Source organism: Populus euphratica, unplaced genomic scaffold, assembly GCF_000495115.2.
Source record: "Populus euphratica unplaced genomic scaffold, PopEup_1.0 scaffold10.1, whole genome shotgun sequence".
NCBI lineage: Eukaryota > Viridiplantae > Streptophyta > Magnoliopsida > Malpighiales > Salicaceae > Populus > Populus euphratica.
Window position 1 is genome coordinate 2,094,861 of NW_011499856.1, and position 26,355 is coordinate 2,121,215.

General features: G+C 35.1%; 4 protein-coding genes across 9 annotated transcripts; 2 read left to right on the forward strand and 2 right to left on the reverse strand.

The window, feature by feature from the left end:
• Positions 1-1,440: 1,440 nt before the first annotated feature.
• LOC105123410 (Pyridine nucleotide-disulfide oxidoreductase family protein) lies at positions 1,441-8,011 on the reverse strand. 4 transcript variants are annotated; one of them, XM_011022987.1, is made up of 14 exons: positions 7,921-8,011; positions 7,649-7,807; positions 7,473-7,577; positions 7,048-7,161; positions 6,910-6,963; positions 6,655-6,771; positions 5,619-5,728; positions 5,457-5,530; positions 4,914-4,975; positions 3,567-3,765; positions 3,063-3,123; positions 2,707-2,774; positions 2,157-2,302; positions 1,441-2,080 (listed from the first exon to the last, which is right to left on the reverse strand). In XM_011022987.1, exons 2-14 carry the CDS (start codon positions 7,793-7,795, stop codon positions 1,847-1,849), a joined length of 1,491 nt encoding a protein of 496 aa, XP_011021289.1. In that variant the 5' UTR covers positions 7,796-7,807; positions 7,921-8,011; the 3' UTR covers positions 1,441-1,846. The 4 variants fall into 4 exon arrangements, with proteins under 4 accessions (XP_011021289.1, XP_011021290.1, XP_011021291.1 ...); XM_011022988.1 differs by having other exon boundaries at positions 7,649-7,797; positions 7,921-8,005; XM_011022990.1 differs by lacking the exons at positions 1,441-2,080; positions 2,157-2,302 and adding an exon at positions 2,322-2,448.
• Positions 8,012-13,432: 5,421 nt separating this feature from the next.
• LOC105123411 (protein PLASTID MOVEMENT IMPAIRED 2) lies at positions 13,433-16,347 on the forward strand. Of its 3 annotated transcripts, none has more exons than XM_011022992.1 (3): positions 13,433-13,677; positions 13,789-14,031; positions 14,159-16,347. In XM_011022992.1, exons 2-3 carry the CDS (start codon positions 13,900-13,902, stop codon positions 15,950-15,952), a joined length of 1,926 nt encoding a protein of 641 aa, XP_011021294.1. In that variant the 5' UTR covers positions 13,433-13,677; positions 13,789-13,899; the 3' UTR covers positions 15,953-16,347. The 3 variants fall into 3 exon arrangements, with proteins under 3 accessions (XP_011021294.1, XP_011021293.1, XP_011021295.1); XM_011022991.1 differs by having other exon boundaries at positions 13,888-14,031; XM_011022993.1 differs by lacking the exon at positions 13,433-13,677 and having other exon boundaries at positions 13,948-14,031; positions 14,156-16,347.
• A 2,281-nt stretch (positions 16,348-18,628) lies between these two features.
• LOC105123412 (probable inactive leucine-rich repeat receptor-like protein kinase At1g66830) lies at positions 18,629-21,499 on the forward strand. The gene is given in 3 exon segments (XM_011022994.1): positions 18,629-19,183; positions 19,186-20,431; positions 20,589-21,499. Coding segments are annotated over 3 exon segments (2,079 nt in total). The 5' UTR covers positions 18,629-18,984; the 3' UTR covers positions 21,223-21,499.
• Positions 21,500-23,825: 2,326 nt separating this feature from the next.
• LOC105123413 (uncharacterized) lies at positions 23,826-26,215 on the reverse strand. Its single transcript, XM_011022995.1, has 3 exons — positions 26,092-26,215; positions 25,418-26,059; positions 23,826-24,946 (listed from the first exon to the last, which is right to left on the reverse strand). The coding sequence occupies exons 1-3, from the start codon at positions 26,142-26,144 to the stop codon at positions 24,109-24,111; spliced, it is 1,533 nt and encodes a 510-aa protein (XP_011021297.1). The 5' UTR covers positions 26,145-26,215; the 3' UTR covers positions 23,826-24,108.
• Positions 26,216-26,355: the final 140 nt, after the last annotated feature.

Here is a 26,355-nt window from a genome sequence, read left to right on the forward strand (position 1 = left end):
GATTTGTCATTAGTAAAACTTTTTTTTTTTATTGTTTTTTCTCTCCTCATCTGAAAATTACAGTTTGATCTTGTTATTTCAATTTCAATTTCAATTCTTATTCTTTTTATTTCTAATTTTTGGTTTTGGCTCTTTATAAGTTTTTTTTTTTCAATTTCATCATTTAATCACAATTCATCCTTTAATAATAATTTCTCAAGTATTATATTTTTCAATTTGGTCCTTATTTTTTAGATTTTTAATTTTTTTCTTGGTATTTTTGTAAAATTTTTACTAGTTTTCAATTTCATCGTTCAATTGAAAATGATAATATTATGTTGTTTTAATTTGACCATCATTATTTTGATTTTTAATTTTTTTGCTCTTTTTTTAAAATTATTATTCTTTTTAACTTTACCATTCAATCAAAACATTATTTTTTTATGTCAATTTTGATCCTCATTCCTTTAAAAAAAAATTTATTTTTTTCTAAAATGATAGTTATTTTTTTTTTTTTATTTTTTTCTAAAATGATAGTTATTTTTAATTTTACCCTTCAATCAAATATAAAAGTTATTTTGTACTTCAATTTTGATTCTTATTTTTTAATTGATATTTTTTTTAATTTTATCATTTAATATTTAATAGATTAAGAATTAAACTTTATGAATTTTCTAAATTGAGAGCTTTAGGTCTAATGAGCCGAATTACAGATTTAAAAATTTAAAACAGGTTTTTATTTTTTTTTAAAAATGAACTTTATAATTCTTTTTATATTTTTATTAAATTATTTCAATCTCATGATCTAGGCTGCAAATTTGACAAAATACCTCAAATTAACTCGACTTTAATTACCGTAATTATATATTTGTCATGCTAACTTGAATTGACTAAAACTATTTTTTATATTCTTTTTTTATTTTAACACCTAAACATTATTTTTTAAGCGCATTAGCACTAAAGCTATTATTAACTATTCATCTTTATCAAATCAATACTTCATTTGTAATTTCAATCAATTTTATTTTATTTTATACACTAATTAATTAATATTTAATAATATAGCTAATGACTTTAAGTTTTTTTTTATTAAAATTAATGAACCTCAATTATTATTGTTTTAAATATATTAGGTCTCAACTTGTATGGATCTTAATTAAATCATTTAATAATTCTATTTACTAAGAAAAACCTTATGATATTTTGATAATTGTATCTTCTTTACTTGTGTTTTTTTTAATGATAATTATGTGTTTTTTTTTTTGTAAATTAAAAGATTTATTTGTTAATCAATTCATTTAGTTAACAAAATACTGTAAATTAAAAGATTTATTTTTTAATCAATTCATTTAGTTAACAAAATACTTGCTTTTTTTTTTAATTTACTAAGTTTTCTTAGTGATAATTTTAATTCAAATAATTTAAGAGTACAGTAGACACATCATAACACAACAAAATGGCTTCAGCATAAGCTTTTTCCTTAAAAAATAGGAGAATCATTATACATGAATGATAATCAATTCATTTAGTCATCGATATGTTGCCCAATCATTTTTTTCCTTTTGACAACTAAAATCAGACATTTCCTTCTCTCTTTTTGACAACCAATCAGATAATTTCTTAAGTATTAAATTTCAGTGTCCAAGCTTTGCCTAGGTGCACTTATTTTTTATGTCTATAAATTGAGAAAGAGAACAAATAGTACACTCAAAGTCGGAACCAACTTTGAGGCTGGCTGGCTGGCTGGATATTGGGCTTCAACCCAAGAGGTTATAATCAATAATTAAGAAATAAAAAATGAAATCGCATTTACTTGTTCAAAAGGAAAAAAAAAGAATGTATCTTGACCTCAAAATTGATGCCCATATCACTCTGTGGCAGCTTTCAGTAGGTCCTCATATGTGGTTAATTTTTCTCTAGGCTTGCTTCTCAAGTTCCCAAGCCTTCTCTCTTCAGAGTCGATCTTTTCCCAGGCGCTGAATGGAACAACTCTAACACCTCTATTTTCAAGCAACTGGAGGAGTCCCTGTCGGCCAGGCTTTGGCAAGGTAGATGCGGATGCTATCTCTCCTTGATGAACATCTTCTGATATACTTGCCACCTATCGTGCAGCAGCTTAGTGATTCAAGCAAGGCTTCTAAATAATGAAAACGAACTGGGATGCAAGAGCAACTTACTGTTTCTTCAGCACAGTAAAGATTTGTAGCAATAATCCCAGTTGGACCCCTCTTCAACCACCCACACACATACAGACCTTTCTCGAGCAGCGTAGGATCTCCTGAAGTATCAGTAAGAACACGACCTTTAATATTTGGAACCACACCTGTAAAGGAAGCCATGAGAGGAGGATGGCAAATCAGTTTTACACAATCACACATATTTAGAAACTTCAGTAGGGAAAGTTAAGCAAGCGACTTACTCCTAGAGATGGTTTTGCCAGATGCTTGTTTTGAATCAGTACACACAGAGCTATACATGTGTAAAAAAATTCAAAATTTTAAAAAATTCATTATAGTTCTCGTTGCTTAAATTTTAAAATTTTTCTTATAGGATTTTGCAGACATGTTGAACTAAATAATTGATCAAGCAACTTTGGAAGAAAACCTCAAGCTGTTTCCAATAACATTTCACCTAGCCAGCTTTATATAGCTTTTCATGGATAAAATAACACATCTAACAATAATGAGCAGAAAGGGTACACCATCCTTTTTTTTCTTTGCACATTACCTTTTTCATGATCAAATGGTAAACCATCGACTGGCACTGATTTGTAACCAATGCTCTTTAGCACCAACCTGCAAACAGAAATGGACATTGCAAAAATGTAAGCAATAGATCATACCAATGAGCTGGTTCAACATAATCAAAATAACTTTTCTCCTCTATCATACAACGGTATATGAATCATGTCACCTAAGACAAATTAATTTACAACTATTCACATTTCTGGTCAAGCAATGACCAAATCCATCATTATAGCGCCATGTGAAGTTAAATGTAATTATATTTATATCAGAAAATATGCTCATAACATGGAAAAATATATAACTAGCCAAGATTAACGAATAAAAGGAAAAAATTACCCGCAGTCAAGGTCCTCATATAATCCAGTACCCACAGCAATCTGCTTTCCAGGGCCAACAGCTGCAACATAGAGTAGGCAAGTTTAACACTGGCGTAATGAAACTGAATTGGAAGAGAACATGGAATTTAACACTGGAGTAATGAAACTAAACTGGATTAGAACATGGAACAGTGCAATCTTTGTTTGACAGCTCAGAAGTTTCTTTCTCATGGAACTTCAAACAATCTCATTCATAATTATAATTGAAGTGAAAAATAAAATGCTAATTTTCTCGACTGTAAGACATGGTCTAATTGCCTGACAACATCATTCTGAGTTATTATGATGATAAGCACACAACAAACTTTTGTTCAAATGTTGTGCAAGACACATTAGGTGGGAGAATGCTGTACTGCAACATAACAATATCCATCAACTACAAGTAAAGCGTTTTCTAAACATGTAACCACAGAGGCACACAAGAAGACTCATATACAACCACCATTTATAGAGAGAAAAGCACCTTTAAGCATTGTCTTCTCAAAATGCACACCAGCAACACGACGACTGCCTTCACCTGAATCTAGAAACCTATCAGGTTTCCGGAAGAAAACAAAGTGAAGTTCACGCTGACTTGAACTCGGATGAGAAGGTGCTGAAGCAGCTGCTTTTGAAAGCAACTCATAAACCCTCCTATGGATTCGATTATTTTTAAGCACTTCCTTTGCCAAAAGAAAGCATAAAGACACAGAGCCATTAATAAAAGAGATTAGGCACTCAGAGTATAAAGATGAAACCCGAAAGACAGAAACATTTAATCAAGTTGGTGCCTGAAAGTATTATTTCACCACTAAATAAGACGTAGGCTAGCAAGATAAAATCTTGGTTGAATTTTCAAAAATATTTCACCTTTTCTTTCTTCATTGGATTCTCCAAATTATCCAAGTCAGAAGCACTTAGAATTGTTCAAATACATCACCCCTCCACCCCCCCACCCCCCCAAACACAAAAGAAAAGAAAAGAAAAGAAAAAAAAAACACAATTATAGATTAGGCTTCGATTGAGTTCCAAGAACGGGCCAGAAACAGCAAGGAGAAAAATTCTTAAACTCAATCTTAAATTTAGGCAGGTATCTACTGGAAGCAGTCACAAAAAGAGATTCTCAGGAACAAGAAATGTCAGAAAACCATACCTTATCAAACTTTTAGACTCAAGGAAATGAAATTGAAAGATGAACATTAATTCTACCCCTGAACTGACCTAACTTCCTACTTCTACAACTACACCACACAGTGGAATCTCCTTAAGTTGTGTGGGATAACTATCTACCTATCCTCGGTTCTGCCAGAATATGCACATTTATGCTGTCAACAACATACAAATATCCAGTACTTACTAGGAAAACTTAGCATGCATAATTATAAAAACAACTAAATTTTTTCTTCCAGCCATTCTAACAGTGCTACCATATTTTGTCATTCTCACAGCCATTCCAATTTAGTTGACCACATCCTTCAACTTAATCATGTCCTAATTGATCCACGTCCAGTAGCAATACAGTATGTAAGTTTGGTTATCATTGCTACAATTTGGATGGAAGGTGAATAATGTTCTGAAGTGTATTTTCTAATATATTAACCACGGGCATGTAGAGATTGCTCAATTAAACTAGAATGAGTGCAATTTGGATCATTTCAGTTTGAATTTGACTATTTTAGAACAGAAATGTGTTAAAAGGCATCACAAGAACAAAAAATAATAATAGTAACAATGATAGTGGCAGTCATTATGTTATATTCTGCTAGAAAGAATAACAAATAAAAAACATGTCTATTAAACATGCACACAGATGAATAACATTGATACCTACCTCATCTTCTGGACTTACACATAAATCAACTTCATTAATGTGAATACACAAATCTTTAATACCTACAGCAATAACATAATATCAGCAATGGTGTTCTAAAAGTAAGAAAGTAAAACCAAAAAAGACCTCTGACTAAGCATATTAACAAAGTCAGATTGCATATAGTTGGCTATAAATTTTATTTAACATCAACAACAACCATTCAAATGAAATGTGCAAGTCAATGCCTGGGATTTATGTGCCAAACAATCAAAGAGAGCACAAACATATCACATGCTCAGAAAAGCACACGTTCAAAATAAATAATTGGTATAAATAATAATTTCTTAGTGCTGCAAATATACTTATCCATATAATACTTCATAATGAAAAATCACATTTGAAACAAAAAAGGATCAGTTATCTTAGCTCAGAATCACATTTTGACAAGACATGGGTCAAAGAGCAATCCTTTAGTCCCATCATCATGTTTTCAGCAAGCCTTAAGAATTCAAATCAACATGTAACGGATACAAGTATAAATGACAGCAAGCTAAAAATTACCAAGAACTTCTCTTAGCTCTTTCGCAGTACAAGCTGCTTGGGCAGGTCCACGTCTTCCAACTAGATATACTTTTCTGCAATTATATTTAGAGCATTACCACCGACAACCTAAAAGGCTAGCAACAGATCTGATCCCTGTCAATTAGTTTGATAAAAAAAAACCTTATAGAGCTCTGCTCTAGAGCTTCCAAAGCATGACTGGCAATATCAGTTGTTGCTAACACTGATGTTGATTGTAGGAGGATACGGGCAACATCAAGCGCTACATTGCCCTGAGAAAATCATTGGAGAATTGTCATGGGAAAGTTTCATATGTATTTTGGTATTGCAGACTTCCTGGGAAGGAGAGGATGAGAGGTGTTTTAACCTAAAGGGAGCTGCTATTTATAATTTAGGGATTATTTACACACACTGTTGAATATAATGAAAGTCTAGCTACTTAGAAATGAGAAAACACCTAACAAGCATGACATGAAAAGGATAAGAGCTTAAATCATCCTTAGCATTCTGAAATCTTAAACATGTTGAATGGATATTTCAAATTTGTCAAGGCTACTGTACAACTTATGATGCTAACAGAAACTTAGCACTACTCCTCATGGAACGTGTTACCCACAGTAGCATAATTTTCCATGTCCTTCAACCAATGAAATTCCAGCATCAGAATCTAAGCTAACTAACACACCATGCATGTGTAACCCTAACCTGGTTTCAAATTACAAGAGAAAAAGAAAACATAAAGTACTAAACTTACTACAAACAGAATTTTATATCACTAGGAAATTGTGCCTATTGCATCTTCCAGCAGAAAATACAAGGCACGTTTAAACTCATTAAAGGCATCTACCACTGTAGTTTTTAAGTAATTATCTTAATCTATCTTGCTTACAAAATCATGTTTCCACGCATCTCTTTCAACTAGCATCATCATGTCCTAACTTATTTCCATTAAACAAATCCATCATTTAAGATTAATTGCACAATGTAGAACAGACCAGATCACCCTCTAAGAAGTCATACTGACCTCATCTTAACCAATTCCTTTAAAGTTAATAGCATTTCCCCGTTTCCAAGATTATGACTAATAGCAAATCAGCATTGTATATCCAATTCAGAGTTTTGTGGTTTGGTCACCAGTAAATTATCTCTAAAATCCATAATGCAACTTTGGTGAAAACAATAGCAATATTCTGACTACCTGGCCTAGAATAACAGCAGTATCGGTGCTCTTCAAATCAGGACTCAAGTTTTTGCCATCTGGGTGCCCATTATACCACCAAACAAATTCTCTAGCAGAGTGTATCCCTGACAAATACTACAACAAAGAAAAGAATACAGAAGAGGGAAGATATAAACAAATGGAATTGCAACTCTATGCAGCCATAATAGTTAAAAAAGAAAAGGCATCAAAAGTAACTTTTTATATATTAGTGTCTACTTTTATTGGACATACTTCTCCTGGAATACCTAGGGCTCTATCGCTCTCAGCACCGTAAGCAAGCACTACCTGCTCATAGCATTTACAAAGTTAGCAAAACTAATCAAGCATACGAGATAAAATGCAAACTAAAAACAAGTACTGTTAACTCACCACATGATACAGCTCACGAAGTTCTGAAAGAGAGACAGAGGACCCAAGAGTGATATTTCCAAAAAAGGAACACCATTCATGGTGCGCAACCTTTGAGAACTGGTTCATCACAATCTGTAGCAAGTTTTCTGGTATACTAAGATCAATTAAGACAATTATTTTGCACCAAAACTACAACTAGCAACAGAAATTTAATATCAAAATTTAACCATTTCAAATAAAAAAAGAAAAGAAAAGGAATTTGCTAGAAACAGGTAATGCTGACCATCGCCATTTGACTAAAATATTTTAAAAAAGCAAAATCACGAACTCTAAAACATTATCAAAATACTAAAAGTAAATGCATTTCTTCTCCTCAGAAATTCTTGGAATAGAACTGAAAAATGGAAAAGTTGTATAAAGAATGAAACATTAAAAAAAATGACCTTAGTTTCGGGGTGGTCAGGTGCTACGCCGGAGCGGACTAAACCGAAAGGCGTGGGCAAACGATCTATGATATCAACTTCAGCTCCTTGATGCGCCTTCAACATCTAATTACATTTAACAATGATTGTAATTTAGGCACAAAAATTAAGGAACGGTGCATTTAATTTGTAATTACCTTTTCAGCAGTGTAGAAGCCAGCAGGGCCAGCTCCAACAACACAGACTCGTAGAGGATTGGATGAAAGTGTTGAGAAGCTTAAGCTGCTTCTTCTTCTTGATAATGATATTGACAGCCGTCTGATTGCTTGATCAAATATTGCCATTTCTGGGAATTTCTAAGAAGAAAATTATCAGATTATTTTAGCATGTAAGAACCCTAATTAATTCCAAATCCATTAACTTTAATCTAAACAAATTAAATAAATAAAGAAAAAAATTTCTTTCTAACCTGGTTTGAGGTGAGGTCGTGGTCGGAAGCTGAACTGTAAGAGAGCAGCGAACCTTTTTCTTTCCTTATGGTTTTGTTTTTTAATCACTGAAATGAAGTGTCGATTAGTAGGTTAGTGGTAGAATTTAATTTAAAAAAATAATTTTTGATTGAAAATATATTAAAATTATATATGTTTTTTATTTATAAAAAATCAATATTAAAAATTCAAATAATAACAAAACATTTATTAAACCACTGCACTAAACAGTCCTAAATGAGCATCATAGGCTGCAGCTGCAAGGTGACATTTTATGGATTCTACCTAAGCTAAATGGTACCTTTAAAAATTAATAAATAAACAGGAGGAGGGTAAAATATGTTCATTAATAAAAAATATTTTTTTAATTTTCCTTGTATAATAAATAATATAAACATATTCATTTGTTGAGAAAGAAAAATGAATTATTTGTAAATAAACATCAAAATTGCAATGATTTTTCATAAAAAAATCAAAACCTTTATTACACGCATCTTAATATTTTGTATTTATAATAATCTAACTATTAAAATATTAATTTTATTTAATTAAAATTAAATATTATCATGAAAAAATTATATTGTTAACCAAAAAAATTATTTTAGATTTTTGATAAAATAACAGTTATGACATTGATTAAATATATAAAAAAAAATATTTTTTTCATATTTAAAAATAATTTGAATTTTTATGTTGCAAAAAAAAAAATTTGTATATAAAAGAAAAATTATAGTATTCATGTCTTTTATTTATTTAAAAAGCAATGAAAAACATGTAAAGGAAAATTGTAAATAATTCTAAGATGTGTTTTTTCATACTCAATGCAAATTTTAAATACTAAAAAAAATAGTTTTTCAGTTTTCTAGATGGACAAATATTATATTTAAACGTAAAGTTTGAGTTCTTATTTCTTTTTACTCTAATTTTTTTAAATAATTATTAAAGTACCACTTTGTTTCTAAATATCCCTTTAACATCTAGTATTTCAAACTAAATATTGTATGGAAATGTGTGATCTTGATCTTTTGTCTATAAATTAGTTTAAAACTTATATCCAATTTGAAAACATCAATTTGTTGTTATTGGCAAGAAAAGTTGTCATTACATTTTATAAAACCTAGTTTAATTTATAAACTGGATTATTATTTAAGTTACGGATTGAACCGGTTAATAAAAAATAATATATAAAATAGGAATATTTTAAAAGAAAAAAATATATATTGAAAAGGTCACTAACTAAAAACCATTTCCCATAAAATATTGAATGTGATGCTGTGGACCTGTGGTGCATTTGATACAGGAGTGAAGAGAATCAAGGGAGCCACATGGGAGAGCATAATGTCCGATAGGAAGAAGATGAACTTGCCGTATTCTCTGAAGCAGCTTCGCCGTCTATGTTGTCCGATTCTAGTTGTAGCCTGATATGTTCTACCGGCGGTTCACCATTTCGTTTGGTGACCAATACACTGTTATCAACAGGGTCATTTTTCATCTAAAGGACTGTTCAATAAATCTTCCAGAACTTCCTCAGGTTCATTGGTTTCATTGATAGACAGTGGTAGAACATCTCCGTTGCCCACAACTCCTGCTACATCAACTGGGTGGGAGATTATAGTTTTGTCTTCATCTATTTTAATCACTATCTCTTCAGCCAGCTGAGTCTCTTTCTCAGAAGAGAAGTCATCAATGGATTCAGAAGCAAATGTCCTCTTTGCCTTCAATCCTACTATTTCCATCTGCAATGGCTTTATTTCTTGTATTCTCCCTAGGATTGGGAGGGATTGAACAGCGTCGGCATCACTAGCTACAATGTTCATTCCAGAACGATATCCGTCATTGTGCATTTTCAATGAGGTGATTTCTGATTAGTAATCATTGATTTCCTTTCTTTGGTGCTCCCATGATTGCTTTAACTCCTGTATCTAAAAAGAAAAAAGAGAAAATGTAAACACACACACAACAATAATGTTTTCCTTGCATGAAAGTCGCTTGGCGCTCCCTGTCCTTGAGATCCTTTTGCTGGGCTTCTAAGGATATAGTTAATCCACTTATTTGATTATCAGACAAATTTTTAGCTTTCAGAAACCTCTCCATTTCATTATCCAGCCTTATCTTTTGCTTTTGATGACGATTATTCTCTCGAAGCATCGCAATTTTCTCCTTCAACTAATGCAGAAATGTCATTGATGAGTTCAGCACATCAAAATCCAACTTCACAACAAGCACAGAGCATGTTTGTTTCCATGATTTGTCCCACATGTCAGATATAAGATCTTCACATGGAAAAAGTAAACTTTCTTAGAAAAAAATAACATAAATTGTGCTTAAAGTTTTAATACATGCAACAAAAATAAAGATACAAGCCTACAAAATATCAGAATGCTAGTGGAATTAGATTTAATACATGCAACAAAAACAAAGATACAAGCCTAACAAAATATCAGAATGCTAGTGGAATTAGACTCTAGAGAATTATATGCATGCTAAGTCTAGCGATCTAGAAATGACTTTCTGGAATGGTTTTTTCCACTATTTAAAACTTAGCTAGTGCACTGGTGGTGATTAAGGATCAGAAAACCCAAAGCAGTAGAGCAGGCACATTAAGGTCAGTAATCTTGTGAACCATAGGGCTCTCCAGAAGTAATAAATTTTTTTCGTACTTTATTTAGGCGGTCTTCCACTAGCATTTCACATCATAAGGAAATACTGAACAGAAAGATACAACAGATTAGCTACGATAAAGTAAAGCAGGGGGACAATGAAGTTATCATTTACTCCTTCAATCAAGCCTAGTGAAGCAGCATTGAGGTAGCCATTAGCTTCGTATGTAAACAAGAAGCCCATCTAACATGTACGAGAAGAAATACCTCTGCAACCTCTCCAGTGGATGGGAGATATTTATGATACTATCTTTGAGAATTTCCCAACACCAGACTATAAGATAAGAGATCCATGCAAAGAGCAAGCAAACAGTGATGAAGCAGACTGACCAAGCAGGCTGATACAAACAGTAGTCAGCACGCCAGATAATGGTTTTAAAGTGATTCCTTGTTGAGTCGTATGATTTATACTTGCCATGGATAGTCGATCATGTGCAATAGAAAGCTCCTTTTGTCTCGGTCGGGCATCTCAGCAGCCATCAGCTTTTGACTATCCATCACCGACCAACTCTGTCCACTGCCAGCCACTACGAGCTGACACTAATGATCCCATCTTTTGATCTTGACACTACCATTCTGCCATTCTCGCAACCATGGACAAATCAGATGTCTCTTACCTTATTCACGTTGTGTTAGATGGGACAACTATAGTTTATGGTCACAATCCATGTGTACTTTTCTCAAGGGTAGGAGAATTTGACATTATGTCACCGGTGGTGTCACTAAATCCACATCGATCAAAGATGAAGCTAAAGTTGATGTCAAATTTATTGAGCACCTAGATGATTGGGCTAGAAAAAAATCATCAAATTTTCATCGATCAAGAAAAAATCATCAAATTTTAATCGATCAATCTTCATTTTGATAGATTTGATACTACCAAAACTTCGTGGGATCACCTTTCTCATTGTTACACCATCACTGATCTCTTTTATTGTTATCAACTATTTAAAATTTGAACCAACTACATCAACAACTTGAATAATATGTCATTGATTTTCAATCTCAAATGCAATTTTTCTAAGATCAATTGACTTTCACAGAACTAACTTGGAAGAATGTTGATGATGCTATGGTATTTATTATATATAGAGATCGCCATTATCGCACACATCAGTAAGGCACGAAGAACACAGGAGAGAGGAGAAAAAAACATGTGAACTGGTGTAAGAGAAAGCGAAAGGAGACAATAAAAAAAAAGGAATGGGACGTCCAAGACACACCAAGCTTTGATCAGCACAAGCGTCGCACCAACATGAACCATGAAGATATTGACAAGACGAACCCAATGATTCTAAAAAACCACCATCGAGGACCAAACGCTCCCTCGTGCATCGCCACAAGTGGGGGGGCTAGCCTCACATATTGGTGCTTCCCACCTTTTTCAGTTCAATTCTTACTTTCTTCTGCAATTCTCCATCTCAACCCCTGAATCACTTAACCAGATTAATCCTCTCTAATCCTACTCTCCCACTTAAGGGAGTGCTCTCCAGTCCAAATGACTACTCTCCAACCCAATAAAAGGCATCTAGCCTAAGAAAATGGCATGGCACCACTCTGCTATACTTGCTTAACTCTAGTACGACCCTTACCTTTCTCATCAATGTCTTTTTCCTTGCCAATAAATCACCACTCTGCTATACTTGCTTATAAACTTCTAGTACGGCCCTTACCTTTCTCATCAATGTCTTTTTCCTTGCCATTATATCTCCTAGAAGGGCAATTACTTCTCTTACTAATCACTCACGAGCCCTTGACACCGATCACCCTCAAGCGTGAACCAAATGTACAATGACCATCAACTCATTTTTATTCACTTACCATGAATTCTCTCTCCATCATTTCTCTGCTCTCTATGAGTAAGCTCACATGACGAATATATATAAATATATCGAATCACTAGATAAATGAATTTGAGCAACAATTCAAAATAGAAACGAGTCTACTCAACAGGTCTCCACTCATAAAATAGGTCACATGGTCACCCACCACCCTACTCATCTCTTCCATTACTTCCATCCTCAACATGCTCATTTTCCTTCTATATTTATTGACTTAAGTATATGATATTCTATTTTAATTAAAATAAAACTTATATTTTCCTATGAGCATAAAAGTCATCTCGTCAACCTATGAGACCAGCGATGAAATCCAGCTACTTTATCAACTCAAGATCGTGGTCATAGAAAGCCCATTCACCACTGTATAATGAAAACGGATGCATTGGACGAATTAAAAGGATTCCCAGTGTCATTTCATGGTACCTTCAAATTTGGAATATGTAAGAGATACATTCTTCTTACAAGAAAGAGTATTCTCCGGTTCAAATTTCAATTTCTGCTTCTAGCATAACATAAACAGGATAAAATAATATTTCGTATTCGCCCCATTGTTCTGTTCCGATGGGTGGATAAAATAATATTTCATATTCGCCCCATTGTTCTGTTCCGATGGGTGTCTCTCTATTTTTTATTTTAATTTTATCAAATTATTTTTTTATTTGGCAGTATAGATTCATCTTTGGACTAGGAATAAATTTTCTAAGGTCACAAGATTTAAACTAAAAAAATCAACAAAAAAAGGGAAAAAAAGAGAGATTATATTTTAATACTTTATATGTTTACATCAAATCAGAAAATTAAACTTTATACAAATAAAGCGACGAATTTAATCCAATTGCTCAAATGTTTTCTTTTTCTTTTTTCTTTTCGTTTTATTTTGTTGGCCTGTGACCGCAAAAGCTCTAATTTATCCGGACCTCCTTGGAAATTCACCAATTCTGGGGGTCCACTATATTTTCCAAAACATTATATTATACAACTAAAAGGGAATAATCGTCAGGTGGCAGCGATTCCTCCAATACCAGCCAACCATCCGGACTCACTCCCTCTCTCTCCTTTGCCGTTTTATCTGTTACTTCTTATTCTTCCATTTTCTTGGGCACCAAAAACATTTCCTCCTCACCTCCCACCCTCCCTCTCTCACTGTCAAGCAAGCGCTCTGCACTTCAATCTTCAGCTAACAAAACATGGTATACACATCTGTCTAGCTAGACAGATATATATAGCACACTTTGAGGTAAGTCTTCTCGATGATGATTGATTTGTTGTCTATCAAGACTTCTTGCATTTTCTTCTTATGTTGTAACTATAATGTGTAGCATGATTGTGTTTTTTTTTTTGTTATAAGGAAGCAGGCCCAGATTCTGTTTTGTTGAACATCTGTAGCAATTTGAGTACATGTTACTAGACTTTGCCTGAGAAAATGTTTATTCTTCTTCGTTGATAGAGTAGTGACAACATGGATAGGAGAGTGTTTGATGATAGAAGAAGAATTGGGACAGTGAAGGCAGCTGTTAATATGTATGGAGAAAGAATTCTTGAAAGTAGTAGTTCTTCACTGAAGATACCAGCCCAGATGGATTTGCCTGAGGTATGATAAAACTGACAATAATTAAGAATAGCTAATTAACCCCATTTATTTGTTAATTTTAAGCACTACATGTAAGTTAGTTTGAGGTGTTATTAGTAAATATTGAGTTGATGAATTCATTTTGTAGTCTTCCTCAAGAGCTAAAGAGCTGCACATGGCAAAGAGAGACTTGGTAAGATATAAAGAGAATAGAAGGGCTGCGGAGTCGGCTAAAGTGAAAGCAGAATCAGAGCTCTCGGATGCGAAAAGAACGGTGAAAGAGCTTGTTTTACAGATTGAGAAATCAAATTTCAAGGTAAAAGCTCAGGTGAGAGACATGGAAAGGTTAAACAAGCTGAGTAAGCTCCAAGATATGGCTTTAATTGTTGGGAGTGATGAGAGCCATCAGTATGCAGTAGTGATAAGGGAGTTGGAAGGTGTGAAGCAAGAACTGAGTAAACTTAAGCTTGAGATGGCTTCTGTTTTGGAAGCGAAAACTCGGGCAGAGAAGGAAATAGCAACCTCAATTTCTAAATTATCGTCTAATATGAGCCACGCGGAAGCACTCAGGAAGAAGATTGATGAGGCAAATGAGGAACAAGTGCTAGTTGAGTTGGCACAGATTGAGGCCTTTAAAGAATTTGGAGGAATTCAAGCTCAAAGAGAGAAAGAAGCGAGAGAATTCTCGTCCGCAATGCAGGAAAGTAAGAAAAAAACGAAGAATGTCAAAGAGGAAATCAGTAGCTCTACAGATCTTGAGTCGAAATTGGCTGTTACATTATATGAAGTGAATTTGATACAGCATGAACTAAAGCTTGCTAAAGGTAAGGACGCAAAGGTACAAAGAAATGACAGCATGAAGCATCTGGGAGGCAGTTTTCGGGAAGGCAAGCAATTGGAGGATTCCTCTTTACTGAAATCCATAACTGAAGAATTGCAGGCAACTAAGAAAGAATTGGCTTCAACTAGGGAAGAGGGTTTTCAGTTCATGACCTCAATGGATATCTTAAGGAATGAGCTGAAGTATGTCACAGAAGAGACAGTTCAGTTAAAGAAAGCGAAAGAGAAAGCTGATATAACTGCTCAAAATCTTAATTCAAAGCTCCTGAGAGCAAAGTCTAAATTGGAAACCGCAACTGCAGTTGAGGGGAAGGCAAGATCAACTTTATCCAGTCTGTCTGTGACACTTGAACAGTTGAAGACCGAAGCGGAGGTAGCAAGGAAAGAGAAGAAGCTTATCCGCGAAGAAACTGCAGAAATCAAGGCAGAAATCCGCAATACTGATTCTCAAATAGACCTCACTAAAGAAAAATTGCAGCACGCAATTCAGGAGCTTGATGCAGTCAAAAAGTCAGAGTCTTCAGCTCTTCAGAATCTGAAAAATGTTATTGAGAACACCATGAGATCTAGAGCTTCTGCTTCTCAACATAGTTCGTCGATTACTATCTCAAAGTTTGAGTACGAGTATTTAACTGGACATGCAGCCATGGCTGAAGAAATTGCAGACAAAAAGGTAGCTGCAGCTCAGGCATGGATTGAAGCATTGAAAGCCAGTGAAAAGGAGATATTGATGAAAATTGAACTAGCTCATGGAGACATCAGAGAAATAAGGGTGGAGGAAGAGAAAGAGATATATAGAACTGAGAGTTCCCTATCTGCTAAAAGAATGGTAGAGGGAGAGCTTCGAAAATGGAGACATGTGAGCAAGAAAAATACAGAAACCGAGAACCAGCAACAGCCATTCCCAAGGAAATCCATGAAAGCTAATGGCAATCTGACTCCATCAAGACGTTCAAAGCTTCGAAATTCTGGTTCTCCATCAGCTCTAATGACTCCTCGGATAACTCCTAGATCAACTTCTATTGCTATCAGGAAGAAAAGAACAATTGTGCCAAATTTAGCCAAGTTATTCAACGGAAAAAAGGTTGACAAGGATCCATAAAATGTTTCAAATTTGTTACGGCTATGTGCTGTTATCTTTTTTCTCCTTGACATTTTGATTCAGTTCAAGAAAAAAAAATAAAAAATAGCTGCATACAGCGAGCATTTGGATCAAAAGTTCCTAAGAAGTGCTAGTCTTCCAAGTTTCATTTGCCTTCACCCTCATGCATTGGGAACTAGCAACTGTGGGTTGTGTGTGAACCAATCATGCAGAATAGCTGCAGATTGTGTGAACGGAATTCACCAGTTAACCGAATGTCTTAAACAAGGCAGACATGATATGAAAGTTCTTGTGCAAAAATATAAATCATAGTTCAGTGAAGAAATCTAAATCATAGATTTCTGATGTGGTCTGTTTTGATTTTGGATATACCATTTTCTTGATTTCTATTAGCATGCTTGGGTTGTTTTCAACACGTTTCTAGATCTGGTATGCACCAACCCACTTTTAAAATTGCTCTTATACAGTAGTTCAGCAGATGATTTACAGCCGAAGTTCTCCGATCATAAATGATCAACTGCAATTTCCTCTTGGCACAAGCTAAAAATCACTTCACCCCTACATTGTTTGCTCCCATGTAAACTGTTTTTAGATACTCAATTTCTGTTGACCAAAAGGAGAACTGAGGAGCACATCTGGGTCACAGGGTTGGATTTTTAACCTCAAAACTCAAAATTCAGCTATGTATGGCAGTTTAGTCCCGACTAAACTAAGTCTTGTCTCGCCCTTTTCACTCGTGCTTATCTACAATTATATATTTTTCTCAGCCAAATAGGTTTTCACAATTACCTTGTCATAAGCAAATAACAAATACAAGTAAATAAACTCAATGCACACCAAATGTATAGGAAAGTCTCCCAATTTTTATTAATTTAAGAAACAAAGAATTACACAATATAAATATATACTATTCATCAAAATTGCATGTTACACAACTAAGGCTGTCCAGTCTATTTATAGATAAAGATACGTGAGTTACAAGACAACCATCATTTTTATTTTTCAGAATATAGTGGGGCATTTTCTCTCTCATGTCCTCTATGAATTTAGTAGTTTATTTTTCAGCAAGTATTGGACAGTTTCTTTATCATGTTCCCAAGATCCTAGCAGCTTGTACAACAACCTCAATTATGCCTCACGTTCAGCCACCAATCTCCCATGATCTGGATGTCCATAACTGCCATCCCTAACCTATGATCTACACATTCAACTAGTAGTCCCAACTGTCAGTTTCTGCTATGTTTGTCACTCGCTTAGAACGTCTATGATCCAAACCCCACGTCCATGCCAAGTTAAGAACTCAATGACTTATATGAACTATTGCACGCTGTTTGCTGAATTCATCACTGTTTATGCAAGGTTGCTGCAATCCATGCACGCACTCGTGCCTAGAACTCTAACATGAAATCAGATTTTGGAGTCTTATAGTCATGTTGCCAATAGAAAATATTCTGCAAATGAAATTTACACAACTAAACATTAATGTTTAGATTCACATAGAGTGCTCCATAAAGATAGCATCTATAAATCACTGAAATTAGACAACAGGCTCCTTACCAATCCAGAACGATCGACATGAGAAAACATGGACCCATCCAGGTCAGTGAGGTAAATGAGGCCATCAAAATTATTCATGATACTCTCTATTTTGTTTTTTGTTGGATCATTTCAGACAAGATGTTTCTATCAAGGAATGTCAGACAAGATGTTAACAAGGTTTTTCTCTACCTGTACAAAATCAAAATAGCAAAAAAGAGTGATCAAAACACCACGCAGGTCGTTTATGAGATCCTAAGGGATATTGGACTATGTGTTGAATGGTAATGCTTTGTCTTCTTGTTTATTGTTGTAAGAATAATTTGGAGACTAACACCCTCAAAACCATGTCCTAGAAGGTTTTGAACAGAAGAAAAATAGATGTTAGTAAATGGAAATTACCATCCAACGGAATCACATGCAAAGAATACAAACAAAATATGATACCGAAGTATTCATGTGCCTTTGATATATCTAGCAATGTTTCTAACACAGGTATGTCAAGATAAATTGAAGAGTCCAGGTATATGAATTATTCCCTGCTGCATGCTCTATCTATTGAAATTAAAATACAGGACAAAGGGGAGATTGCTGAGACTGGACACGGAGTGAGACTGATTCAGACCATATATCATAAACAATCAAGCACTCGTTATTTAAGTCGGCCACGATTGTTTTTATCACTGGCCTCTTTATTTTAACTGTCCCTCTTCAATGTAATGATAAGTTACTAAGAAGCAAAACCCAGTCCAAAGTTTGATCTGACCTCGAACTGAACACCAAACTTTCTCAGCAGACAGCCCAGCCGACAAGGGACACGAACCCCAGTTGGAGAAGTCATAAAACGAGTGAAGACTTCATTCCTCCACCGGTCATATCAAGACAAGAGAAGCCAAGCCTGTAGAACTTGAAATTCAAAACGTCTTTCCAAACTATACTAGGTTTGCTCATTTAGTGGCATTTTTGTGCACCTAATAACGCCATCACTCACGCTAAAAACTGAATCCAAAGACCAATATTCTATCACGTGTCAACGTCACTGAAGCTTACGAAATTCAAATCACAGCAAGACTAGAAACACTATCTTGACTGATATTAGTTTGTGACAGGTAATGATTAACTATGATTAATTGTCTGCATTTATAATTCTGGCATTGAAAGCATGCTACAATAAGCCCCCATTCAATTTCTGCTATCTAGCAATAATTCAACCTTAAGTTTGCTTTTAGTGAAAGCAAGTGAGTAGGGCACATGTTTTTGGCTTTTAACTTCAATGCTAGTAAGCAGTAGGGCTGCACTGACCCGTTTCTCCCAGTCTGCACTCTAACTAACAATGGCCACTTCCTTACAAGGTCATGTAAGGTCCACAGAAAAAACAATGAAGTAAAGTACCTGTCTAGTATTTTCCATTCTAACCTGCTTTATCACACAGGATGATCCCACAACCAATGACATTTCTCCTTTGAACTCCATTCAGCAGTTGCCTTTTGGTAGAGATGGTTCTGCAATTTGCCTCTCTACTTTCCTTTATAGTCCACTATATTGCTTTTGTCGGTTCTGTTAATGATGAAGGTCTTGCTCTTCTATTCTTCAAGCAATCGATAGAAGACTCCACAGCTCATTATATAGACAACTGGAACTCATCGGATGCAAACCCATGTTCATGGCATGGAGTTATGTGCAGAGAAGAAAAGGTCTTTCTCTGAGGCTTCCAAATAAAGGGCTGGCTGGGAATCTGCAACTTGATGCTGGTAAGCTTGTTGCATTAAGTCATGTTGATCTCAGGAATAACCACCTCTCTGGAAGTTTCCCAACCGAACTCTTTAATGCGACAGAATTAAAATCTTTGACCCTCTCGGGAAACTCATATTCCGGGCCAGTTCCTGAAGAGATAGTGGACCTCAAGCACCTACAGGCTCTTGATCTTTCTCAAAATTCTTTCAGTGCGTCATTACCCTAATCTCTAAATCAATGCAAGAGACTGAAGAATCTTGTAGTCAGCCGAAATAGTTTCACTGGCTCTCTACCAGATGCACTAGGAACCAATTTGATTGGGCTTCGGACACTGAATCTTTCACATAACAGCTTTAGCGGTTTGATCCCTGGCAGCCTAGGCAACTTGTCAAGCTTGCAAGTAGCGCTTGATCTATCTCACAATCTATTCCATGGCCCAATTCCAGCAAGCCTAGGAAATCTTCCTAAGTTAGTTTATATCAATCTCACTTGCAACAATCTTAGCGGTGCAATACCACAAAATGGTGCTCTAATGAATGCAGGTCCAGCTGCTTTCATTGGCAACCCTCTCCTTTGTGGGCCTCCTCTGAAAACTCGATGCCCCTCGGCCGCTTCCCATCCAAATATCGAGCCTAAACCCTTAGCAGTAGGAGACAGCTCAGGCAAGAGGAGGGGAGGAAAATGGTGCTGGATTGTGATTGCAACTGTTGCGGGTACAGTGGTAGGAATTTGCTTAGTCATTGTATCTTTCTGTTACTGGTACAAGAAGTCTTATGGTTGTAAGGAAAGCAAACGTACACAGGGCTGTAGATTTGAAGAAAAATCAATGGTTAGAAAGGAAATGTTCTGCTTCAGAACAGATGACTTGGAATCTCTATCGGAAACTATGGAACAGTGCACTTTTGTTCCATTAGACTCGAAGGTCAGTTTTGATGTTGGACAACTTCTCAAAGCGTCTGCTTTTCTGGTTGGAAAGAGCAGTATAGCGATCGTATATAAAGTTGTTCTTGAAAAGGGGCTAACTGTTGCCGTAAGGAGACTGGAAGATGGAGGTTCTCAGAGGTTCAGGGAGTTTCAAACTGCAGTGGAAGCATTTGGCAAAATTAGACATCCAAACATAGTCAGCCTCCTAGCTTATTGTTGGGGCATCAACGAGAAGTTGCTCATCTATAATTATGTGCCCAATGGCCTTGCCACCGTGATTCATGGTAAGTACCCCCCCGCACAACTCACTGACACGACTAAAAGGTTGATGTTGTAAGAAACTAAAAGAATTAGTTAGCTTCCATGTCTATACTGTTGTTTTCCGTGAAAAATCACAAGCATTCATCACATTAATTGCTCTGAATCTTTTTCTTCGAAATCTGACCACAGGAATGACAAACTTCAAAACTCTTTCATGGTCTGTACGACTTAAAATCATGGAAGGATTAGCAAAGGGCTTAGCTTTTCTACATGAATGCAGTCCCAAAAGGTATGTCCATGGAAATTTAAAGACTCGCAACATACTACTCGGATAGAACATGGAGACCCGCATCTCAGATTTTGGACTTAACTGCTTTGCTTATACAAGTAAAGAATCCTTGCCGGGGACAAGCGGAACACCACAAGAAGGTTCTCCTTACGCGTTGACTCCAACACATTCAAGCACGCCTGGGTCTTGTTATGAAGCTCCTGAGTCTTCAAAACTCATAAAACCATCACAGAAGTGGGATGTTTACTCATTTGGGGTGATTCTATTGGAGATGATTTCTGGGAAGTCACCTATGATGCAGGTAAGTCTATCAGGAATGGATCTAGTCCAATGGATTCAGCTTAGCTTTGAAGTTAAACCACCATCTGAAGTCCTAGATCCCTTCTTAACTCGTGAGTCAGACAAGGAATATGAAATGGTTGCAGTGCTTAAGATTGCTCTAGCCTGTGTTCACGCAAGCCCTGACAAGAGACCCTCCATGAAGAATGCGAGTGATAATCTGTTAAGATTGGTCCCTTTGACTTAAAATCGGTTTTTCAAGAAGGAAAATGAGTACACACCTTCCTCGAAAAAACCAAACCAATGAGCGTGTTGTTCCTAAGGATTGAATAACTTATCTGCTATCAATATTTCTCTCCTGTTTTGAAGGCCTATGTTGCCTTGCATTGAACTCCTATTCACCACCATGTACATCTCAATCTCGCATTATCTATAGTGCTTAAAAAAATAATTCATACAGCATATTCATTGTTACTTTGCATAATTTTGTCACGTTCTGCTTAGTACTCCTAATTAATGGAATTTCTTCCTCCTATTACCCTATCTGGATCTCAATAAAAACATGCCATCTATTTCTACTCCTAAAGATAATAAATAGTGAAATGAGACCAAAGAAAAAATTCTTGCTGAAATAATATATTTTTAGATGTCATGATTGAGAGTTGTAATAAAATTTTAATTGATATTGATGTTTATAAACATGATATCTATTTAAATTCAAAATTAACAAGTCAATTAATTTATTAAATTGATCGATTTGTTCACTAGAAAAATTACAAAATTAGGATTTCAAGACAAGATTTTTGAAATATAAAGATTTAACGGTCGAAGTAGCAATTCTATACTACTTTAAAGAAATCAACATTCGAAAACTCCTGTAAAAAATTTGAACTTAACCCAATAGTTAAATTAAAAATTATAGTTTTTTTGAGTCATTATTCTGATTTGACACGACTAAACCTACTTATAACTTAGATTTGTCTCATTAATTTATAAATACATTTATTAAACCATTCATGTAATCTATCTCAAGTAAATTCTTATCTAGTTATAACAAATTCACACCTAACTACTCAAAATCACTTATGAAAATTATTGTGTGAATAATAATTTTTTAGAATTTTAATTGAAGTTTTTTTTTTCAGTATATAAAATGGACAAAACATGTATGATTTTACTCATAAAGCATACTTGAGAGAAAAAATTCATAAAATTATAATTTTTATAGAAAATTATCGATTAGTTATATAACTGTATCCAATCAACCGGCTAGCCAGTAGTTATCATACTTCAAAATATAACATATTTAAATGTTGTTATTTTAAAATGTGGTAAGGTGAAACTTGTCTATACTACTTTAAAGAAATCAACATTCGAAAACTCCTGTAAAAAATTTGAACTTAACCCAATAGTTAAATTAAAAATTATAGTTTTTTTGAGTCATTATTCTGATTTGACACGACTAAACCTACTTATAACTTAGATTTGTCTCATTAATTTATAAATACATTTATTAAACCATTCACGTAATCTATCTCGAGTAAATTCTTATCTAGTTATAACAAATTCATACCTGACTACTCAAAATCACTTATGAAAATTATTGTGTGAATAATAATTTTTTAAAATTTTAATTGAAGTTTTTTTTATATATATAAAATGGACAAAACATGTATGATTTTACTCATAAAGCATACTTGAGAGAAAAAATTCATAAAATTATAATTTTTATAGAAAATTATCGATTAGTTATATAACTGTATTCAATCAACCGGCTAGCCAGTAGTTGTCACACTTCAAAATATGAGATATTTAAATGTTGCTATTTTAAAATGTGGTAAGGTGAAACTTGTTATTTTACTAAATTTTTTTCAAATATTATTACTTTGCCAAAACTTTTAATTTACTTTGCTAATTTAAAAATAAAAATTCATAAAAAGAAAAAATCATAGTGAGAAGTGGTCAAACCATCTCGAGCAAGTACCTGAACTGTCTTTAAACAGCCTCAACACTAACACAGAGATGCACATAATTTATGCAAACAAGGAAAGAAACTTTTGCTTTCAACCTTTTTTTAGCAAAGAAATGATGAAAAACATGGCAAGTATCATGGGAGCATAATCTAAAATATCCTTGTATAGCAAAACGACAATGATGTTCAAAATGGGACCAAAAGAGAGAGAAATTCGAGCACTTGGATGCTTACCAGTCATCACAAAGATTTGCATTAGATAAAGTAGATGATGCTGCATTTGTTTGTATTAAAAACATCCTTACAGATTGGACAGAACATGCTTTGTCTTTTAGGAAGTGAATAAATGAAACTACTATCAATGGTGAATGGACAAAAAGCATAATCAAAGGAAACTGAAATATAATGCCTGCAAAGCACGATAATAAGATAAAGCTCCACATAACCTTCAAGAGCACCCAAGGAGATAATTTTGATTTAACACTGCTCAAAGTTGGCATTACTGCAGGGATATGTTCCCAGACTTTGAATGCACTAACCCCACCATCTACCAACGAAACCTGATCATGTCCAGGAATAAACATGCTTGCCTATCTTATTCAACCAAATCCAGAAACAATGGATTGCAGTGCTTGCCATCAAACAGCAAATGAATTAAAAAAAAAATAGTCAAGCTTGTAGCTAATAATTTTGAGTTGTTTGAGAAAAATAGGAATAACCTCTCACAGGAGCACAAACACGAGCCCCCGAAACATTAATTTCATGACTGGAAATTAAACATCAATAAATAAACAAAATGACAATAAAACCAAGGTGAATTCAGCAAATGGATGTCCTGCACTCCACTCGGACACTCCAGGAGTTTGAAGCAATTAGAAAATACAAAACAAAAGGTATGATTAAAGTATACAAACGAGTACTCTGATTGTTGGAGCACAAATACAGTTTTATGAGTATTGTTGTACAATCTTAAACACCTACTTTAAAGTAATATCCACCATAACGTGATACAGAAAAAGAAAGACAAAACAGAAGGTACAAAGACTGGAATATCACTTCTATTACAAATAAAACACTATAATTCCAAAACTCAATATCCAGAAACGAAAGTCCAAGTTACCACATACAGCTATCCCCAAATTGTTTCACAGTAGCTCATGTTCATTGTGGCTGTGTGGTTCTAGGCTGTTGCTGCTTAATATTATCTGTATTTAACTGTGCCATAGCCTCTGATAACAAGATTTTTGTGGCTGGGGTCATGGTTTGGTACTGGGAAGGCAAAGTTGGAGGCGGAGGCTGAGACTTGTATATTTGGGCATGTACAGGATCGTCATCAATTTGTTTACCAGTCTCCATAGAAGCAGCACATATGGGCAGACCTTGGTGATTCATTTGAGGAGGCCCTCCACCCTGTTTCTGATTTAAAACATGTGGTACAGTAACAGGTGAACTTGTTCTATAAACTTGTGAAGTTAACTCAGCTACAGGTAAACTAGCAGCGGCATTGTACACCATTTGAGCAGGGTACATGGACGAATCAGGATGTATGGGAGGACGACTAGAAGCAACAGTTGCAGTGTTCATCAAACCATTTTGCATAGGCAAATTGTAAGGCTGTGCAACAGGCACTAGGTATATCGGCTGAGGTTGGTTGCTCTGATAATAAACCTGCTGCTGAGGCACTGGAGAACTCATCACATAGTAAGAAGACAATGGCAACATACCAGTTGCGTTCTGGGGCACATACTGCGGGGCAGCTGTTTGAACACATTGCAGCTGTTGTAACTGATCATATTGTAATGGCACTGGATACCCAGAAACAGGAACTGTATTATGCATCTCAACCCCAACGAGAGGAGGAGGATTAGGGATTTTCCTCTCTGACTCAAATGGATTTATTAGAGAAACTTTATTCTCCGCTGAAGTGACAGCCCCAACTGGATCTTGATATGTCACAAACTGTGGATCTTGACAAACTGCAGTTCCCACACCATGATCACTGCAATAACCAGAGTTACAACAACCAGTTACACTCATTTACAGCCAAAATAACATGACTTTAACATTTAAAACATCCAAATTCCTCTCATTAAACCTTTCATAAAACAAACCTCGAAGATTCACACCCAAATGAAACATCAAAAACGAAAAACTACTAACAATTAACAACCAATTATATTCATCAATATCAAAATAAAATAACTTTACCACAAAAAGGCATCATATGCATTCTCCTCAAAATTCCCGAAACATAAAAAGCAAACATCTACTACATAATACCTAGCAATGATTATATAACAATTAAAGATGTGATCATTTGAGTTAAATACGTTTCTACTAAAAAGAACAGAACTTCAACATCCTAAGAATCTAAATCTGCATACTTCTCAAGATTATCGAACAACAAATGCAAAACTAGCCTTAAAAAACTCAAAACAGAACATAAAAAACAGAGTTTTAACAACAATACCTTGAAATCCCTTCTGGGGTTGACAATTGAACCTTATTATCCAGCAAACCAGTCCCATTATCCTCAACGAAACCACCTTTAACACCCAAATTGGATAACGAAACCGAAGACGAAGTTGACCCAAAAGAAGAAGAAGTTTCCAGGACCATGGACTCAGCTCCACTGAACCCACCACCATTATTACCATTACCCTCAAGATTCACAATCTTTGTATTCTTCAATGCATCAACAAACCAAGTTTCAGTCTTTGGATGATTTAATTGAGTTGTGGCCTTTAACTCGGGCTGACTCAAAATGGGTTTGGTTGGAAACACGAATAATCTAAGACGTGAAGGTGTACGGTTGTTTTGGTGCTCATCAAGCATGATAAGGACATCTTCATCTGAGGCAAGTGAAATGAGAGAATCAAGATTGTGATGTGGAAGTTGGTATTTTAGAGTGATTGGTACGGTTATTTTCAGAGTTGTCGATAAGTGAGAGATTAAAGAGGAGAGCGTGAGACCGTTGGAGGTGGTGTTTGTGGCGGTAGCGGAGCTGGTACCAGTAGGGATGGTGATGAGACGGGTGTCACCACCTGAATAAGAGAGGGATTTGGTGTGGGGGTTTGGGATTATGTGGCCATCGTAGCTGCACATTAGACGGGGTTTTGGGGTGGGGGGGGGGGGGGGGGGGGGAGTTTTGGAGTGGTGGTCGGTGGTTGAGGTTGTTGTGGTGGTTGAGGGTCCATTTTGGTGGCGGTGGAGAGATGGTGGAGGAGGTGCAGATCTAAGGAGCAAGAGATGGGATAGGGTCACGTGATAGCGTTTTTTATACAATTTGGTGGACTTCTACTGCGGCTCTAAATTAGGATAAACAATATTGCTCCTTGTAGATATTCCAATATTACACTTTCATCCTATCATGTAAACTTTTCCGGTCAAATCTCTTATAATTATTTA

Coding starts and splice junctions, on each gene's coding strand:
- LOC105123413 (XM_011022995.1), bottom strand. CDS start 26,144: ATGGACCCTCAACCACCACAACAACCTCAACCACCGACCACCACTCCA. Junction 26,060..26,091: donor CCGACCACCACTCCAAAACT/CCCCCCCCCCCC, acceptor CACCCCAAAACC/CCGTCTAATGTGCAGCTACG. Junction 24,947..25,417: donor ACCCCAGAAGGGATTTCAAG/GTATTGTTGTTA, acceptor TGGTTATTGCAG/TGATCATGGTGTGGGAACTG.
- LOC105123410 (XM_011022987.1), bottom strand. CDS start 7,795: ATGGCAATATTTGATCAAGCAATCAGACGGCTGTCAATATCATTATCA. Junction 2,775..3,062: donor TATGAGGACCTTGACTGCGG/GTAATTTTTTCC, acceptor TTCTGTTTGCAG/GTTGGTGCTAAAGAGCATTG. Junction 2,303..2,706: donor ACCATTTGATCATGAAAAAG/GTAATGTGCAAA, acceptor CTTCCTTTACAG/GTGTGGTTCCAAATATTAAA.
- LOC105123411 (XM_011022992.1), top strand. CDS start 13,900: ATGGATAGGAGAGTGTTTGATGATAGAAGAAGAATTGGGACAGTGAAG. Junction 14,032..14,158: donor CCCAGATGGATTTGCCTGAG/GTATGATAAAAC, acceptor TTCATTTTGTAG/TCTTCCTCAAGAGCTAAAGA.